Below are 18544 nucleotides of genomic sequence, written 5' to 3'. Positions count from 1 at the left end.
CCTTTTTCCCTCCAGGAAGGATTGGACCTGATGCACAGCGGCACTTCCCCAATGCACCTGGGACACCCTTCCCATGGCAGCTTCCAAACGAGTACCGGCTTTATCCAAATCCACCATTGCAGTATCTTCCTCAGAAGAAAACAAATGCATGCGAATTTCATTCGCCAGTTTACTTCGTTCATGAAGTTTCAGCAGGGCTTGTTTTCTATATAGTTGACCTGTTTATACTCAAATCAATAGTAAAACTTTTATTCTGGATGGCCACAGGCCCACGGCTGTGAATATATGTCTTCTAAACCATGCTAAATTATATCGGCATATCACATGTCAAGTCAAAGTGATCAGGGCAATGGAAGACTTTCTCGAGCATCTCCAATAGTTTAGTATTTTTTATTTGCTATTTGTTGTAGTTTGTCAACTTCCAAAACAATATCAGTAACCAAAACTGTGAAGACTTGCTCACTAATCAAGTAATCATCCCCGTGAATGAATCAAACATGTCGTATGTATTGGGAAAACAATTCCCTCGCTCAATTGGGTATTTGGGCCTTCTTTGCGTGATAGCCCGAGCCGCTCTCGGCATTACTTGGGCCAGGCCACACAGCGCTCGCAGGAAAGGCAACTTGATCCACGCACGGCCGGAGCGGGTCAGTCACCGGAATACCGATTTGGGCCACGTTCACAACAGCCCCACGCCATGTGAATAATTCCTTGCTTTAGTAGTTAATTATTATATTGCCCTAAAAAAAGTAGTTAATTATTATTAGAACCCATTTCTCTTATGTTCATAGTTGGTTTAAGACTAAGAATTTTTGTTGATGTTTCCTCTAATTACAAGTTTAAAAGCATGTCAGACTTTAGGATTTTGGGAGGATTTTTGGATAAAGAACATGCACATATGCATGAAAAAACCATTACATCTTGTTTGGTGTTGGTTTTAATCTTGGAATTAGGGAATTAGAACTTTATATCTTCAATACCATGTGTTTTGATTTGGAATCCGATCTTGGAATTCGATCCACTACATGGTATTTTTCACGGCATCAAGCAACGTACTACCAATAGAGTCCACAAAAGTTTGGTGTTGGCTAGAATCGGCACCTAGGCATGCAAGGGGAGGCGAAATACAGCCCACCATCGGGTGGAGGAGGCAAAGCTTAGGCCTTGTTTAGTTTTGATTTTTTTTGTTTTGGGTATTATCGCATTTTTGTTTTTATTTAGTAATTATTATCAAATTATGGACGAACTAGGCTAAAAAGATTCATCTCACGATTTACAGATAAACTATACAATTAGTTTTTGTTTTCGTCTATATTTAATGTTTTATGCATGTGCTGTAAGATTCGATGTAATAAAAAATCTTAAAAAAATTGGTTTTTCTACTACTAAAAAGCGTCAAAGTAAATCGTAGTCGCTCGCTCGCTCTCGGCCCTGGTGCCAGCCCAATAGCCTGCCTGTTGCGTGCTGCCGCCTAGCGCCTAGGTCTCTTTCTGCTAGGCCTTGTTTAGTTCCTGAAAAATTTTGCAAAATTTTTCAGATTCTCCGTTACATCGAATCTTTATACGTATGTATAAAATACTAAATGTAGATAAAAATTAAAACTAATTGTACAGTTTGGTCGGAATTGACGAGACGAATCTTTTGAGCTTAGTTAGTCCATAATTAGACAATATTTGTCAAATACAAACGAAAGTGCTACTATTCCTATTTTGCAAAATTTTTTAGAAGTAAACAAGGCCCTACTGCTGTCGAGGCCTGCCGCTGCTACCTAGCGTCGTCAGGTATGATGGTGCTAGCAACGTGATGGCTGACAGAAAAAAAGTCTGGACAACAACTATTGTATACTCCCTCCGTCCCAAGAAAAAAATGCAATTGAGACATTCAAAAAATTCCCAAAAAATAGCTCATTGATATTTTAGCACTTTTGTTTGTATTTAATAATTATTGTTCAACCATGGACGTCCTGTTTAGATTTGAAATTTTTTGACCAAAGTGGTAAAAATTTTTGTGGTCAGAACACGCGAAAAAATTTAGGTGTTTAGTTTGGCAAAAGAATTTCTGACACAACTTGGGCTGCATGCATTTGCAGTTGTCATTGGTGCGTTTCCATAGGAGTGCGTGCACAGTTGCAATCCAAAATTTTTGCCCCAAAATTTTTATGCCCCGTTTAGTTCCCAGACCCCAATTCGACAAAAAAAATTTCTCTTTGAGCCAAAAAATTTCAAATCTAAACTGGCCTTAATTAGGCTCAAAAGATTCGCCTTATATATAACTGTAACCTGTTCTTAAAGACTTATGTATTATTATATTAATGTTTAATTATCGCGATTGCAATATAGGTTCTTACATTATACATAATTAAAGTTGATGTTTTAGTTTCGCATTCAAAGTTAGAGTTAACTATCATTCTTTATCGTGGTATTTTATGTTCCCGTAGCAACGCACGGACATTAACCTAGCGAATGAACTAAATCAGGCCTTAGGCATTGAGGGATAGAGCTCGGCGGTGTGTGTGGATTGGACAGATCCGCGACGTGCATGCGGAGAGCTCTCGCCGATGCTGGAGCAGGCAGACCCGATGCGTGGAAGAGCAGAGCTCGTGGCGTGTGGAGCAAGTGGATCTAGGAGTACTTGCCATATCTACTGACGATGATCTTGAGAACATATTTAAGGCTTATTTGGTTACTCTTTCTAAATTTAATTTTAGGTAGCTAAAATTATTTTAGTTACTCTTAGATGACTAATAGAACTAAACTATTTTAGTCTATTTTAGTCAATGTGTTTGAAACTTTAGTTACTAAAGTGATTAAAGTTTAGCTAGCTAAAATTTAGCAAGGGAAACCAAACAGAGCCATAGTTTAAATTTATGCTTATTTGAAATTTTCTATCATAGTATATAATTGGTAGTTTACAGATAGAAAATTGTAGAGATAATTTAGTGTACTTTTAAGAACAATAGAAGCAGTTAATTTAAATATAAATTCAAGGGGTCTCTCACGTAATGTAAAGGGTGAGTAATGTTTTCTAATAAAAAACAAGAATTATTTTAGAATATGGTATATAATTAATAATTGAAGAGGTCGATAATCGATGCAACCAATGAATTTATTTATGTTTTATTTTTAAAAAAATGACAGAGTTAGCGATAGCTATGGGCTGTTCACTGGGTTGATAATAGTTAGAGTCTAATATAACTTAATAATTAGTAAAGTAATGATTGTGCAAAACATACATTTCTTTTATGAATTCGCGGGGAGCCAGGGATGCTCTGCTTCCCATATATCCATATGCTTGCGACGTGCCGAGCCGAACTGCCGAGTCATAGGGGAGCCGAACTAAAACCCCACACCCCTTTGATGACAGTTAGGCGGAAACCCCACTCGTTCCACTCCACATCGCCCGCCGCTCCACTCTCCAGAGTCTCCCTCCACACCACCCCCATGACTCCCCTGCTCCTCCTCCGCCTGCTCTGCCTCCTCCCCCTCGCCGCCGCCGCCGCAGCCGCGCTCCCCGCAGATTTCACCGCGCTGCTCGCCGCCAAGTCCTCCCTCTCTGACCCCGCGTCCGCGCTCGTCGCCTGGGACGACCCGCGACTCTCCAAGTCGCCCTGCCGCTGGCCGCACCTCCTCTGCTCCTCCAACCGCTCCTCCTTCTCCGATGCACACCCGGCCGTCGTCGCCTCGCTCCTCCTCTCCAACCTCTCCCTTGCCGGCGCGTTCCCGCCGCCGCTCTGCTCGCTGGGGTCGCTCGTCCATCTCGACCTCTCCTACAACTCCCTGACCGGGCCCTTGCCGTCCTGCCTCGCCGCGCTGCCGTCGCTCACGCACCTCGACCTCGCCGGCAACGCGTTCTCGGGCCAGGTACCAGCAGCCTACGGCGCCGGGTTCCCTTCCCTCGCCACGCTCAGCCTCGCCGGCAACGGCCTCTCCGGCGCATTCCCGGGGTTCTTGTTCAACGTCACCGCGCTCGAGGAGGTCCTCCTCGCGTACAACCCCTTCGCGCCGTCGCCGCTGCCGGAGGACGTCTCGCGCCCCACGCGGCTCCGCCTGCTGTGGCTCGCCGGGTGCGGCCTCGTCGGGGAGATCCCGCCGTCGATCGGGAGGCTCGGCAGCCTCGTCAACCTCGACCTCTCCACGAACAACCTCACCGGCGAGATCCCGTCGAGCATCCGGAGGATGGAGAACGCCATGCAGATCGAGCTCTACTCGAATCGGCTCACCGGGAGCGTGCCGGAGGGGCTGGGGGCGCTCAAGAAGCTGCGGTTCTTCGACGCCTCCATGAACCGCCTCTCCGGCGAGATACCGGCGGACGTGTTCCTCGCGCCCAGGCTGGAGAGCCTGCACCTGTACCAGAACCAACTCTCCGGCCGCTTGCCCGCGACGTTGGGGCAGGCGCCTGCGTTGGCAGACCTGAGGCTGTTCAGCAACCGTCTTGTCGGGGAGCTGCCGCCGGAGTTCGGGAAGAACTGCCCGCTCGAGTTCCTGGACCTGTCGGACAACCAGATCTCCGGCCTTATTCCAGCGGCTCTGTGCGACGCCGGGAAGCTGGAGCAGCTCTTGATACTGAACAACGAGCTGGTCGGTCCCATCCCGGCAGAGCTCGGGCAATGCCGGACACTGACGAGGGTGCGACTGCCGAACAACCGGCTGTCCGGATCCGTGCCGCAGGGCCTGTGGGCCCTGCCGCACCTGTACCTCCTGGAGCTCGCCGGGAACATGCTGTCCGGCACCGTGGACCCCACCATCGCCATGGCCAAGAACCTGTCGCAGCTGCTCATCTCCGACAACCGCTTCACTGGCGCGCTGCCGGCGCAGATTGGCGCCCTGCCTGCTCTGTTCGAGCTGTCGGCCGCGAACAACATGTTCTCCGGGACGCTGCCGGCGTCGCTAGCAGAGGTTTCTACGCTTGGCCGGCTCGATTTGAGGAACAACTCGCTGTCCGGCGGTCTGCCGCAAGGTGTTCGACGCTGGCAGAAGCTGACGCAGCTGGACCTCGCCGACAACCACCTCACTGGAACCATCCCGCCAGAGCTCGGCGAGCTGCCCTTGCTGAACTCACTTGACCTGTCGAACAACGAGCTCACCGGCGATGTGCCGGTGCAGCTGGAGAACCTCAAGCTGAGCCTGTTCAACCTATCCAACAACCGGCTCACCGGCATCTTGCCTCCTCTCTTCTCCGGCTCCATGTACAGGGACAGCTTCGTGGGCAACCCGGCGCTGTGCCGCGGCACGTGCCCGACCGGCGGCCAATCCAGAACCGCCCGTCGAGGTCTCGTGGGCACCGTCGTCTCCATCCTCGCTGCGGCCAGCGTCGTCCTGCTCCTAGGCGTCGGGTGGTTCTGCTACACGTGCCACCGGAGCCGCCACAGTGGACACGCCGCGGAGCCCGGCGGCGGCAGCAGGCCCAGGTGGGTGCTCACGACGTTCCACAAGGTGGGGTTCGACGAGGACGACATCGTGAGCTGCCTGGACGAGGACAACGTGGTCGGCATGGGCGCGGCGGGCAAGGTGTACAAGGCCGTCCTGAGGCGCGGCGGCGAGGACGTCGCCGTCGCTGTCAAGAAGCTGTGGGGCGGCGGCGGCAAGGCAACGGACGGCACTGCCAAGGACAGCTTCGACGTGGAGGTGGCGACGCTGGGCAAGATCCGGCACAGGAACATCGTGAAGCTGTGGTGCTGCTTCCACAGCGGCGACTGCCGGCTGCTGGTGTACGAGTACATGCCCAACGGCAGCCTCGGCGACCTCCTCCACGGCGGCAAGGGAAGCCTCCTGGACTGGGCGGCGCGGCACCGGGTCATGGTCGACGCCGCGGAGGGCCTCGCGTACCTGCACCACGACTGCGCGCCGCCGATCGTGCACCGCGACGTCAAGTCCAACAACATCCTCCTCGACGCCCAGCTCGGCGCCAAGGTCGCCGACTTTGGCGTCGCCAGGGTCATCGGCGAAGGGCCGGCCGCCGTCACGGCCATCGCCGGCTCCTGCGGCTACATCGCTCCCGGTGAGCTACACATAACTTCACCTTCTTGATGACTTGTTGCTTGTGTGCTGATGTTGATTTTGTTGCGTGCGTGCGATCAGAGTACTCGTACACCCTGCGCGTGACGGAGAAGAGCGACGTGTACAGCTTCGGCGTGGTGATGCTGGAGCTGGTCACCGGCAAGAAGCCCGTCGGGGCGGAGCTCGGGGACAAGGACCTGGTGCGGTGGGTGCACGGCGGCATCGAGAAGGACGGCGTGGAGTCGGTGCTGGACCCGAGGCTCGCCGGCGAGTCCAGGGACGACATGGTGAGGGCGCTCCACGTCGCGCTTCTCTGCACGTCCAGCCTCCCGATCAACCGGCCATCCATGAGGACCGTCGTCAAGCTGCTGCTCGAGGCTGCGCCGCAGCCACTGGCCATTGAGAGCAAGCCACCCAAGGTCGCCGAGGAGAAGCCTCTTGATGTCTGACATTGTCGGACAAGATCTACCATGTCTCAGAAATAAGGATCAATGACAGTGAATCGCTAACCTCCCGTAGCATCAACGTTTCGCAATCTTCTATAGCTCCCAAATATCATCAGTACAGAATCTAGTACTACGAACTCAACACAAGCCTGAGTTTTTCAGGGCTTGGCTCACATTTCGTCACATTATTTATTATAATATATAGCTCACTTGGGTCTCCTCATCATGTACCGTCTTACTGTACTTTGTAGAGGGACATTAGTCTATCTGATGGCTAAGATTTGGTTTTGAAAATGACCCTACTTCGACTTTGTGGATCATTAGGATATTCCATGCTCATGTCTGGGCCTTGTTTAGTTCCGAAATGTGAAAAGTTTTCGGTACTGTAGCACTTTCGTTTGTTTGTGACAAATATTATCCAATTATGGACTAACTAGAATCAAAAGATTGGTCTCGTGATTTACAGCTAAACTGTATAATTAGTTTTTGTTTTCATCTATATTTAATGTTTCATGCATGTGCTACAAGATTCGATGTGACGGGGAATTTTGAAAACTTTTTGATTATCAGGTGAACTAAACAAGTCTCTGGTCCTGAATTCCTGAAAAGTGCTTCTGATGTACTTCAGCTTTTGAGCTTACTTTGATCTGCACTTGCACCCATAGGCCATAGGTATTGGTTACAATTTCGGCTTAGGCCTTGTTTAATTGCTGAAATGAAAAAATTTCGGCTACGTAGCACTTTCGTTTGTTTGTGATAAATATTATTCAATTATAGACTAACTAGGCTTAAAAAATTCATCTCGTGATTTACAGACAAAATGTGTAATTAGTTTTTATTTTTGACTATATTTAATGCTTCATGCATGTAACGCACGATTTGATGTGACGAGAAATCTTGAAAAGTTTTTGAATTTTGGGGTGAATGGCAAGGATTGGGTGTGATTAGCTACTGATTAGCACTGGTGTCAATTGCCATTTCTGCATTTGGCTGCAGCATTTCTTCCCCTTGTGCCCTTCAGCAGGAAACATTCAGTTGTAGTGAAAAAGGCCAACAACAGAACAGGACAGTACTGTACAGAAGCTGTGGTGGTCTTCTAATTCATGTTTCCTCTCAGAAGTATTATATATGTATTGGAATTGCCTGCAGTGTTGAGATCGAAAGAAGGATGGAGAGATGTTGGTGTGTTTGCTTTTAGCCTGCAGATCCATGTGTTGAGCCAGCCAGCAGTGGACCATGGCCCTGAATTGAGATTCAAAGAAACAGCAGAAAAACAAATAGTAATGTGCTCAATCAATCATTCGCAGCCGTGACAAAAATTCTTTGCGGTTTGGAGGTTGGAATGTATCTCACCTAATTTTTTTTGGCCTGCTAATAAATTGATGCCGACACCGGATTACGGATGCCAATGATAGTATATAGGACGATGTGTAGGGATATGCGTGGGTGTGGATCGGGTTGTTTAGGCCTTGTTTAGTTCACCCCGAAATCCAAAAAGTTTTCAAGATTCTCCGTCACATCAAATCTTGCGGCACATGCATGAAGCATTAAATATTGATAAAAATAAAAACTAATTATACAGTTTATGTGTAAATCGTGAGACGAATCTTTTGATTCTAGTTAGTTTACGATTGGACAATATTCTTCAAATAAAAACAAAAATGCTATAATAGCGAAATCCGAAATTTTTTCGGAACTAAACAAAGCCTTAGTTTTCTCCCAAAATGTTTTTCGATCCATCACATAGATATAAAGCATTAAATATAGGCTTTTGCTCCAATACTTCTCTTTTTAAAAAAAATATACGGATCTCAAAGCCATCTATTAGTCAATTATCTTTTTCTTAATTATTTTTTTCTCCTGGGTTTGGCCCGTTTAAACCTAGCGGGAGTTTAGCCCTGACCCAAATCCAAAGTAATCGCTCCTAGATCCCCCACTCGTTTCATTTCCTCGTCGATGAAGGAGACGACGGGAGATTAGCCAATTATCGAGCAAGATAGCACCCCCATTCTCCACTTCATGCCATCGTGAGATCTGGGCGTTGCTGCGTTGTACGTCTGTCGCCGCGGTTGTTGCACTTGCACGCGCACATGAGGAGCGGTGTCGTCTCGGCATCGTCCAAATGCTCTCTGTTCCCTCGCAACAGGTCTGGGCGTGTGGCATCTAAACTTTGCCTTGACTAGTCTCGAGCAGCAGTGTACTAGTAGTGTTTACGAGTGCAGGATAGAATCATAGTAGGAAGTTAGTAGATTGCAGCGAGGTTATTGGATCAATTACACACGGCAGCGGACCAGCGGTCAATCTCGTCGCCGGCGCCGGATAATGCCAATGCGAATGTGGCCGCGGCCTGGACATGGGCTGGGTTCGAACAGGCCTGGCCCATCCGTAACATAGGTGAAAAGTAATTAAGAAAATAGTATTTATAATTAATTTAATATACTACTTTGAGATCTGTGTAAGTTTTAGAAAAGAGAAGTACCGAAGCAGTTCCCTTAAATCTAAACTAAAAAAAATTAATTATATATTTTTTATATATTTTACGAGATAAATTTTTAAATTTAATTAATTTATAATTGGACACTAATTACAAGTAGTCTACTTCCATCCGGGCATCCGGGTCGTATGCCTGAGGGCCTTGCTGCTCCTATTGGATGAACAGCACCAGCACGGAGGGTCGGTCAGTCCGTGGGGATGGAGGACAGGGCCACATAAAGGGGGCCTTTTCCCTGTGTGCCATTATAAAAGATGCTCGATTCTCCTGTGCCATTAAAAAGTTCGCTCGTCCCTGTGTGACCAGACACTAATTTCTTTTGCCCTGTGTGCCATTCCGTTGCCTTTTGCCTCTGACGGTGGATAACGGCTAAACCATTTGACACTGATGCCCATAGAAAATGAAATTGCTTACTTCTTCTGTGCCATCTCACGGACTTCCTCGGTGCCGCAGCTGGTGACGTAGCCCCAGTAGTCGCCGGGGACGAGGTCCCAGAGGCGGGCGAACCAGTCGAGCACCGCCACCTCCAGCGGCCGGGAGTGCACGCCGTAGTTGCTCTCCACGAAGGGGTCGCCGAGGTTGTTGATGCAGAGGCCCTGCAGGAACGGCGCCAGCGAGGCGAAGTCGAAGTCCAGGTTGTACGGGTACCCCAGGTGGTGCGCGGACCGGTCCTCGAGGTGCCGCCGGAACCCGGCCAGGAGCCGGGCCACCTCCGCCTGCCGCTCCGCCAAGGCCTCCTCGTTCGCCGGTGGCTCCTGCACCGCGAACGCCTCGGCCGCTGGCGCCGCCGCCATGGCCAGCTTGATGCCTTCCTCGTCGTCGTCTCCCACCTGGTGCACGCGTGCTTGCTGGTGAGTAGCAGCAGCCGTGTCATCAGCGAGCTGCAGGTCCCTGGCCGTCGTCGTCATCAGCTCTACTACCACCGGTGCCATTGATCCTACAGACGCACTAGCTAAGCTAGCAGTGCTGCCACACTCCGATCCCTCTACCGGCCGTCGTCTTCTCCAATGGCGTCCAGTACGTGCTAGCTCTAGTATATGTCTATGACTATAGTCTATAGGTATAGGATTGTCTGAAATGAACTCGTCATTGTGCTCATCCTCTGGCGCCGCTCCGCACCCCGCGCTACATCGCCGAGCTCAAGCTCGTCGGCACCGACGTGGGCCAGCTCTCCATCTCCATCGCGGAGCTCAAGCTCGCGCACGTCCGCTACGGCATGGGGCCCTGCCTCTGGACGCTCGTGTCGGGGGTCCTCATGGTCAGCGCCAGCTACCTCGTGGTCCGTGCCCATGCAGTACGTGCCCCTGGTGAAGAGCGCGGCGGGCGACAAGCAGTCGTACGCCGTCTACTACTACCTGGCGCTGTCGGGCGTGACAGTGGGCGGGAAGGCGGTGCGGCTCCCGGCGCGGGCGTTCGCGGCCAACGCCGCGGGGTCCGGCGGCGCCATCGTGGACTCCGGCGACCCCGGCTCGCTGAGCTGGTCCGTGGTGAGCCGCGCCATGGCCTCGTCGTTGGGGGCCAGCACGGTGAGGACGTAGCCCTCGGAGACGAGGCGGCCCATCTCGGTGGCGAGCGAGGTGAGGTTCACGAGGATGTCGGCCAGCTCGTTGTACCCGCCGTAGAGGAGGAGGGTCTGGATGAAGTCCTTCACCTGCCCGTGCCCGTCGAAGCGGTGCGTCCCGGTGCCTGGACCCGGCGCCGGCGCCGGCGCGATGGATGGGCCGGGTGCCATCGCGTCCCAGACAGGGAGCGCCGGCGGGGCACCCAGCGGCGGGGCGGGTTTTTTGAGGAGGCGGTGCGTGCGCGGGTCCACCTCGGGGGCGCCCGTGGGGAGCGCGACGGAGATGGACGACGCGAGGCTGCGGCGGCGGTTGAAGGCGTCCTGGACGGAGCGCGGGACCAGGAGGCGGTCCACGCCGTGGATGACGCCGTCCGCGCGCACTACCGCGTCGGGCCGCGTCACGGCGCGGGACACGGCGGGCCCGAGCTCCAGCGGCTCGCCGGCGAGCGTGGGGTGGTGGCGTCGGGAGAGGAAGGAGGCGGCGTGGAGGCGGGCGGGGAGGACGTGGAAGAGGAGCAGCGACTGGAGGGAAGGAAGGTTCCGGGGCTCAAGCGTTTTCCTTTTCTTCGTTTTCATTATAATAAATAATAAATAATAATAACAACAGTGCAATATTAATAATTGCGTGTGCTTAGCGTGGCGCGCCGCTTGCGTCCCGCCTTCCAGCAGCCAGATGGAGCTTGCCCAGGCCCAGGCGCTCCTCCTGTTTCTCACCAGCGAAAGGGCAGTGTGGTCTTTTTCTCAGCCCGGTCCCACACGTCAGAGCACCCAAACGGTCAAAAACAAACAGAAAGGCAACGGAATGGCACACAGGACAAAAGAAATTAGTGTCTGGTCACACAGGGACGAGCGAACTTTTTAATGGCACAGGGGAATCGAGCATCTTTTATAATGGCACACAGGGAAAAGGCCCACATAAAGGACAGGCTAGACAAGTGACACTTCCGTGGAGCTTCGGCTGCCAGCCAGGTGTGTACAGTAGGACGTAGGAGTACTGGGCCTTGTTTAGTTCACCCCAAAAACCAAAAAGTTTTCAAGATTCTCTGTCACATCGAATCTTTCAACACATGCATGAAGCATTAAATATAGACGAAAATAAAAACTAATTGCACAGTTTAACTGTAAATCGTGAGATGAATCTTTTGATCCTAGTTAGTCCATGATTGGATAATATTTACCACAAACAAACAAAAGTGCTACAGTAGCGAAATCCAAAATCTTTTCGCATCTAAACAAGCCCTGGTGGTGGTAGGGCTCCAGTACTGCATGTTACTGTTGAGTACTGCTGCCGCTGCTTCGGCGGCTGCCGTGGCTCTATCTATCTATCTAATCCCTCTATCTCATAATAAATAACGTTATAAGATATTAAATTTTCTTAACTTTAATTGAATTTATAGAAAATATATATAATATTTATATCTTAAAATAAATTTATTATGATAATATATTTAACGAGCTATCTAATGATACTAATTATATATTATAAATATTATTCTTGTATATATAATTAGTCAGAGTTTAAAAAGTTGACTTCTCGAAAAACGAAAATGAATTCTATTTTAGAACAAAGTGAGTGTCTATCTATCCATCTATCTATCTATCTATCTATCTATCTATCTACTCCTTTCGTCCCAAAAAATGTCGTTTTAGAATTTAAGATATCTTGTTTGATTATTCGTCTTATTTTAATTTTTTGCATAAATATTATATTTTTATTAAGACTTATTTGATCATTTGTCTTATTTAAATTTTTTGCATAAATATTATATATTTTGTTAAGACTTATTTTATTATTTGTTTGATTATTCGTCTTATTCAAAAAAATTTCATAAATATTATATATTTTGTTAAGACTTATTTTATTATTAGAGATACTTTACTAATAATTTATTTATTTTATAATTTGAAAAAAATAAATAAAATAAATGGTCAAACATGATGTTTAAAAATAAAAAACGTTATTCTTTTTAGGACGAATGGAGTATCTATCTATCTATTCCTTATTTAATGTTGAACTACAAGTTATTGGATTCTTGGGCAATAATTTGTAATAATTAAACATCGATATTTGGACTCTATAAATAGCATTGTGCGTTTGAAGCATGGCATACACAAGGAGATATTGTTATCCTTTGAAGGAAAACATCGTAGCAACAATTGATCTTAGAACCGCGAACATAAAACATGAACATATAGTGGCCAAAAATGAAAAAGTGTAACTCGTGTCAATCCTTGCTATAGTTTTTATCTTGTTCATTGCACATCAAGCAGCGGGTGACACGGATTGTTACAAGGAGAAAAAAGTTGTTGGGAGGATATGCAAGGATTCCATCACAATTCGTGGTGCCTATGTCTCTCCAAATGACTTATGTTAGTAATATGTCAGCCGAGTAGACATGGTCTGTATATGTCACAAACTCAACTTGTGATAATTAGCGCGGTTAAGCTTGTTCATCTTGCCCAAGATTGCCACAAGCCGTTGCCTTCTAGAAGCAAATGTGAAGTAAGTACCTCCCGCTATATAAATTTATTTATATATGCATACCCTACACACTATGTTCATATTAGGTGAGAATTGTACAAGCTATTTTTGTATAGTCTACTACGTAATGTCCACAGTATAATATCATTCGAACTGTGTTCCAAGGTTGGACTGTGCCATCGTCATCACTGAGGACATATCCATGAAAATTCAGGATTGTAGGTGACCCAAGAAATAATAATGTGTTCGCTTACAAGAGTTTCAAGTATTATGGAAATTCGAAGTAATATTCATTTGTCCTAAATGTGGAAGGACTCATTTATTGTGCAATTCTTAGTGTGCCATGCAAGAGAGAGGAGGACAAAATTAGGGAGTTATATTAGGGTGTTCTAATTTGGTAGGACCATAATTATTATGTGCATATAAATCATAGAGTTAAATGCTAGCGGCCCTCAAACTCGTAAGGATGTGTCACTTAGATCTTTCAACTTTGAAAATAGATTTTTAGGTCCCTAACTTTGTTAAGTGGTGCAGCATAGGGTCCATACCAGCCACATAGACGTTTCTTGCTGATGTAGCATGCCAACATGGCATGATTTTTTACATTTAACGCCTTCCCTTCCCTCTTCTCATATGAATGGATCCTTGGTTTCCTCTTCCCTCGTGCCGACCCCAGCCCGTCTGACGCCATAGTTGTCCATGAGATGCAGTCGCCGTAAGAGAAGACGGAAGCACGGAGAAGAAAGGATCTATTCATGTTGAGATGTTTAGTAGACTCAATGTGATTGTGAATGAGCTTAGGAATTTGGGATACAAGGTTGTTGATGATGATGATTTCTCCCACCAGTTGCTAAGGTGCTTGCCTCCCCGGTTTGATACATTGGTCGCTATCATTATGAGGAGGTGGCTTGAAAAGAGTTGCCCACCCAAGTACTAGATGAGACACATACTATGTGGAAGAAGAAGAAGAAGAAGAAGAAGAGTAAGGAAGAAAGAAGATGCTACAAGTGTGAAAGCAAAGATCATCTTATTGCCGATTATCCACACAATGATGAAAATGACAAGAAAGAAGACAACGAAGGCAAGAAGATGACTTTCAAGAAGAAGAAGAAGAAAGAAGAAGAAGAAGAAGAAGAGGAAGAAGAAGAAGAAGAAGAAGAAGAAGAAGAAGAAGAAGAAGAAGAAAGGTCGTGCTCTGTGGGATTCTATTGCTTCAAATGATAGTGATGATGATGAGATGACGTCAAGAAAAGCATAGAGAAGAAGAAAGTACTGTTGACTGATTTATTATGGAATCAAAACACTGCTGAATGGCAAGCAAATTCGGCTGATAAGCTCAAACAAACAAGGCGGACACTTGCAAGTATCACAATCAACAACCAGGCTTCTATCTTCGACACTTCCTTGAAAAAGGCTAATTAATGTCTAGAACTCACTCAAATTGTTTTATTAGTCTATGTTTAGCCCATTACCGTACATTGGACCAAAGTTTAGTATGATAATCCAAATGCGGCCTCAGCTTAGCACTTTAATCATGATAATCCCCCAATATTTCCCTCTAGAAAACTAGCTTTGAATGACCTCAATTGCGGGTATACAAGAACGCAAAATTTCTATGCCGAAGGACACGCCTAATACCACTTGGAGCCTGACACCGGTGGTGCTCATCATAGTTATTTGAACCGGACCGGACCGGCGGTCGGACCGCTAAAAGACCGAACCAGAGCCTTCACCGGTCTGGTTCACTTAAAAGACCGTTCATGCAATCGAACCGCTAAAAACCGGTTAAACCGGCTGGTTTTTTACAGAAGAGGTGAACCGGCCAGCTTTGTGTGAACCGGGGCGGTTTTTTAAGTTATCAAAAAATTCCCTCTGTGTGTTGAGGAGAAGCTCATCCATTCAAGGGTATTATTGGAAAAGTGTCTCAATGTACTCCTTTAGGGCTTAGGGCTAATGGACTGGGTCACGCATCTGGGCGGCGCATCTTGCTTGGCTAGCGGCGACGCATCTTGCTTGGTTAGCGGCGGCACATAGCAGAGCAGGGGGCTAGGGGCGGGTCAGCTCAACACTCACAGCACTCCGACGAGCGACAGCGCATCGTGCTCCGGCGTCCGGCTAGGGACGGCTGGGCGACCAGTAGCTGCAGGCTGCAGCTGTGCGGGCGCCGAGCGACACTGCGGTACAGCTGTAGTGTGGCAGGCGGTAGCGGCGGCTCCTCTGGTCGTGGCCCTGCTCCAGCACCTGTCATCCAGGCTTCCGTCTGAGGCTCTGAGCAATAACAAGAACATGACAGCTCCACTACTGCTGCTCCTTTACTGCTAGTGTTACACGGCTCCACTAGAAGCAATAACAAGAACATGGCTACTGGTGAGCTTCTGAGCCTGAGCTTTTAAATTATAATTTTTAGATTTTCTATAGATCTCTGTTAGTATTATTAGTGCTGGAGAATATTAGGAGTGTCTAGATCTGATTAATTTATATTTAAGTTTAACAATTTCAATCATATGACTATTGGTAAATGATAACTTGTCTTACTGTGTTTTTGTGTTTTCAGTTGTTTCCAACATAGTGGATTCTTCACAGACTTCTGCTCCAGTTGGCACTGATAATACTAACCAGAATTCAACACCATCCCAAGAGGTTTCCACAGAAGGAAAGACAAGAAGAAAAACTGATCCAACATGGGGATATTGTACACAGATTATGGAAGGAGGAAAAAAGAAGATCAAATGCATGTTCTGTGAAATGACTTTTCAAGGAGGAGGAATCCATCGTTTCAAGGAACATTTGGCCAAATACCCCGGTAATGTAGCTGCATGTAAAAAGGTTGATCCTGAGGTAGAGCATGCAATGTATCAAAATATTGAAGATTGGAATACGAAGAAAAAGAAGATTCAACAAGAATATGAGGAAGAGAACCAATATGGGCCAGAACCTGGAGAAGAAGATGTTGTTGAAGTCTCCAATACTAATGCAGCCCCATCACGTCGTGTTGCAGCTGCATTAGATAAAGGGAAAAAAAGACCAACTGCTACTCCTAGCATTGGCAAATATTTTAAGCCTAGAACTGGACCAGGGGATCAACCAACAAAGTGTTCTTCAAGGAGAAGTAGTAAAAGAGAAGACAGATTTGTGTGTGACAAGATGGTTTCTTGATGCATCTATTCCATTTAATGCAAGCAATTCTGTTTTTTATCAGCCAATGTTTGATGTTGTTTGTGCATTTGGTTCTAGATACAAGGCACCACTTTTTAATCAGTTGCGTGGTACATTTCTTGCAAAATGTGTTAAAGAGACTAGGCAGTTTGTTGATGGATTTCGCCAAACTTGGAGGGAAACTGGTTGTACTGTTATGGCTGATGGATGGACTGATAGAAAGAGAAGGACGCTCATCAACTTCTTGGTCTACTGTCCCAAAGGTACTGTCTTTCTCAAGTCAGTTGATGTCACTAATAGCTCCAAAACTTGAGATTTTTTGTTTATAATGTTCAAAGATGTAGTTAATCATGTTGGGCCTCAAAATGTGGTTCATTTTGTCACTGATAATGCCTCAAACATGGTTGCTGCTGGTAGAAGGTTAGAAGATAAATTTCCATCTATTTATTGGTCCCCTTGTGCTGCCCATTGTTTGAATTTGATATTGTCGGACTTTGGTAAGGAGGATTTAGTGAAAAGTACCATTGCTCATGCATCAGTCATTACAAAATATGTGTACAACCATTGTTTCCCATTGTATCTAATGAGGAAGTACACTAAAGGTCATGAGATTCTCCGCCCAGCCCAAACTCGTTTTGCTACTAATTTTATTGCATTAAAAGCATATATAAGCACAAGACTGATCTACAAGCAATGGTTGTCTCCAATGAGTGGACAACTTGTGCATACTATAAGGAAGCAAAAGCCAAAAAGTTCACTAAAGCTGTGCTAGATCAAAAATTTTGGAAAGATTGTGCTATTATTTGTCAAATATCAAAACCAATAGTTCGGGTGCTGCGAATAGTGGACAGTGATGAGCGACCTGCAATGGGCTACCTATTTGGAGCATTCCATGCTTCAAGAGAGGAAATTGTGAAGAGATTTCAGAGAAAGAAGGAACTAGTGAAGCCTTTCTTGAAATACATAGATGCACGGTGGGATAGGCACTTTGATAAAAATCTTCATGCTGCTGGCTTTTGGTTCAATCCTAATAACCAATATGACAATGACCTGAGAGAGAAGTACAACTTCACTACTTCTAGAGTTCTTGATGTCATAGAGAAATATGCTGGCAAAGATATTGCCCTTAGAAGTGCTTTGACAAGAGAAATTAAGACTTTTAGAAATGGAGAAGGTGATTTTGGACGTTCAACTGCTAAAAATGATCGCCGTTACATGCTTGCTGGTAAGTCACACATTTCAGCAGCACTAAAAATCTGTTTTTCACACAAATCAGCAGCACTAAACTCTATTTTTTCACACAGATGAGTGGTGGCAAACTTATGGCTGCAGTGCACCAAATTTACAGAAGCTAGCTCTGCGTGTGTTGAGCCAAACTTGTAGTGCATCTGGATGTGAGAGGAGCTGGAGCTACTTTGAGCATGTGCACTCTAAAAAGAGAAATAAACTAGAGCATCAAAGGTTTAATGATATTGTGTATGTGCATTGTAACCTAAGACTGCGTCAAAGGTAACCCTTCTCTTGTTTCTTACATTCATTGTCTTTTTGTTTGAACTGCTTGCATAAATAAAATATCTCACTGAATTCAAATTTCAAACATTAGGTCCAAATCCTCTACTAGAAATTATGACCCAATAAGTTTGGAAGAAATTGGAAAGGGAATGAAGCTTGGATTTTAGAAGATGATCCACCTCGCCTTAACTCAGAAGAGCTAGAAGCCTTTCGCACTGAATTATCTACACTGAGTATACAATGTAGTGATGGTAATATCTCTTGTGAAATCAATTTAACATATGTACAAGTTTTTGCTTATATGCCATTACCATCACATATAAATTGACAAATAAAATTTCAGATTTGGTGTTAAACTTGGATGCCTTGGAGGAAAGCGATGAGATTATGGAGGACCAAAGCCTAAGGCATCAGGAAGATGCATTTGATTATGGTGGTATTTCACTTGATGTTGGCAGAGCAAGTCCTGGTGGTGCTGATGCTGCAGTTCAAGATGAATGGGATCCACTGAACTTTTATTGAGTACCATGCTATATGTGTTTCTATCTTATTATCACGCACTTGATATTTGAGTTATGAACTTGTGAGGCTATGTAGCTGTCTGATACTCAGTAGTGAGTACTGAATACTATGATTCTATATTTCTGTGATGTGCGAACTATGTGCGAAGTGAAGTGTGAACCTTATGTTATCAGTTTATCACTCACTTTGTATTTTAAATTTGAGACCATATCATTCTATATTTACATGATGTATGCACCTTGCAGTTGTGCAATTAAATTATATCATTCCATATGTCAATTATTAAATTATATCATATATATATATACTGTTTCTATGCTCAATTTTTAATTATATCATATTTATATATACCGGTTCAAAGTATTTGTGACCGGTTCG

General features: G+C 46.2%; 3 protein-coding genes across 3 annotated transcripts; 2 read left to right on the top strand and 1 right to left on the bottom strand.

The window, feature by feature from the left end:
• Positions 3331-6768, top strand: LOC8069999 (receptor-like protein kinase HSL1). The gene is made up of 2 exons (XM_002445389.2): positions 3331-5997; positions 6078-6768. The coding sequence occupies exons 1-2, from the start codon at positions 3357-3359 to the stop codon at positions 6443-6445; spliced, it is 3009 nt and encodes a 1002-aa protein (XP_002445434.2). The 5' UTR covers positions 3331-3356; the 3' UTR covers positions 6446-6768.
• On the bottom strand, positions 10285-11070 carry LOC8071055 (fasciclin-like arabinogalactan protein 15). The gene has a single exon (XM_002444215.2). The coding sequence runs from the start codon at positions 11068-11070 to the stop codon at positions 10285-10287; it is 786 nt and encodes a 261-aa protein (XP_002444260.2).
• LOC8069997 lies at positions 14908-18432 on the top strand. Its single transcript, XM_021465349.1, has 6 exons — positions 14908-15343; positions 15531-16395; positions 16977-17357; positions 17437-17641; positions 17736-17895; positions 17988-18432. Exons 2-5 carry the CDS (start codon positions 16179-16181, stop codon positions 17809-17811), a joined length of 879 nt encoding a protein of 292 aa, XP_021321024.1. The 5' UTR covers positions 14908-15343; positions 15531-16178; the 3' UTR covers positions 17812-17895; positions 17988-18432.

This window comes from Sorghum bicolor, chromosome 7 (assembly GCF_000003195.3).
Source record: "Sorghum bicolor cultivar BTx623 chromosome 7, Sorghum_bicolor_NCBIv3, whole genome shotgun sequence".
NCBI classification, from domain to species: domain Eukaryota; kingdom Viridiplantae; phylum Streptophyta; class Magnoliopsida; order Poales; family Poaceae; genus Sorghum; species Sorghum bicolor.
Note: the sequence above shows the minus strand (reverse complement) of the source record. Positions and strands in the feature narration are given on the sequence as shown.

Bases quoted from the DNA above. Each gene is read 5' to 3' on its own strand.
- LOC8069999 (XM_002445389.2), top strand. From the start codon at position 3,357: ATGACAGTTAGGCGGAAACCCCACTCGTTCCACTCCACATCGCCCGCC. The intron at 5,998-6,077 runs GTGAGCTACACA...GCGTGCGATCAG, and splicing joins CTGCGGCTACATCGCTCCCG to AGTACTCGTACACCCTGCGC.
- LOC8071055 (XM_002444215.2), bottom strand. From the start codon at position 11,070: ATGAAAACGAAGAAAAGGAAAACGCTTGAGCCCCGGAACCTTCCTTCC.
- LOC8069997 (XM_021465349.1), top strand. From the start codon at position 16,179: ATGTTTGATGTTGTTTGTGCATTTGGTTCTAGATACAAGGCACCACTT. The intron at 16,396-16,976 runs GTACTGTCTTTC...TGCTGCGAATAG, and splicing joins CTTGGTCTACTGTCCCAAAG to TGGACAGTGATGAGCGACCT. The intron at 17,358-17,436 runs GTAAGTCACACA...TTTTTCACACAG, and splicing joins TCGCCGTTACATGCTTGCTG to ATGAGTGGTGGCAAACTTAT.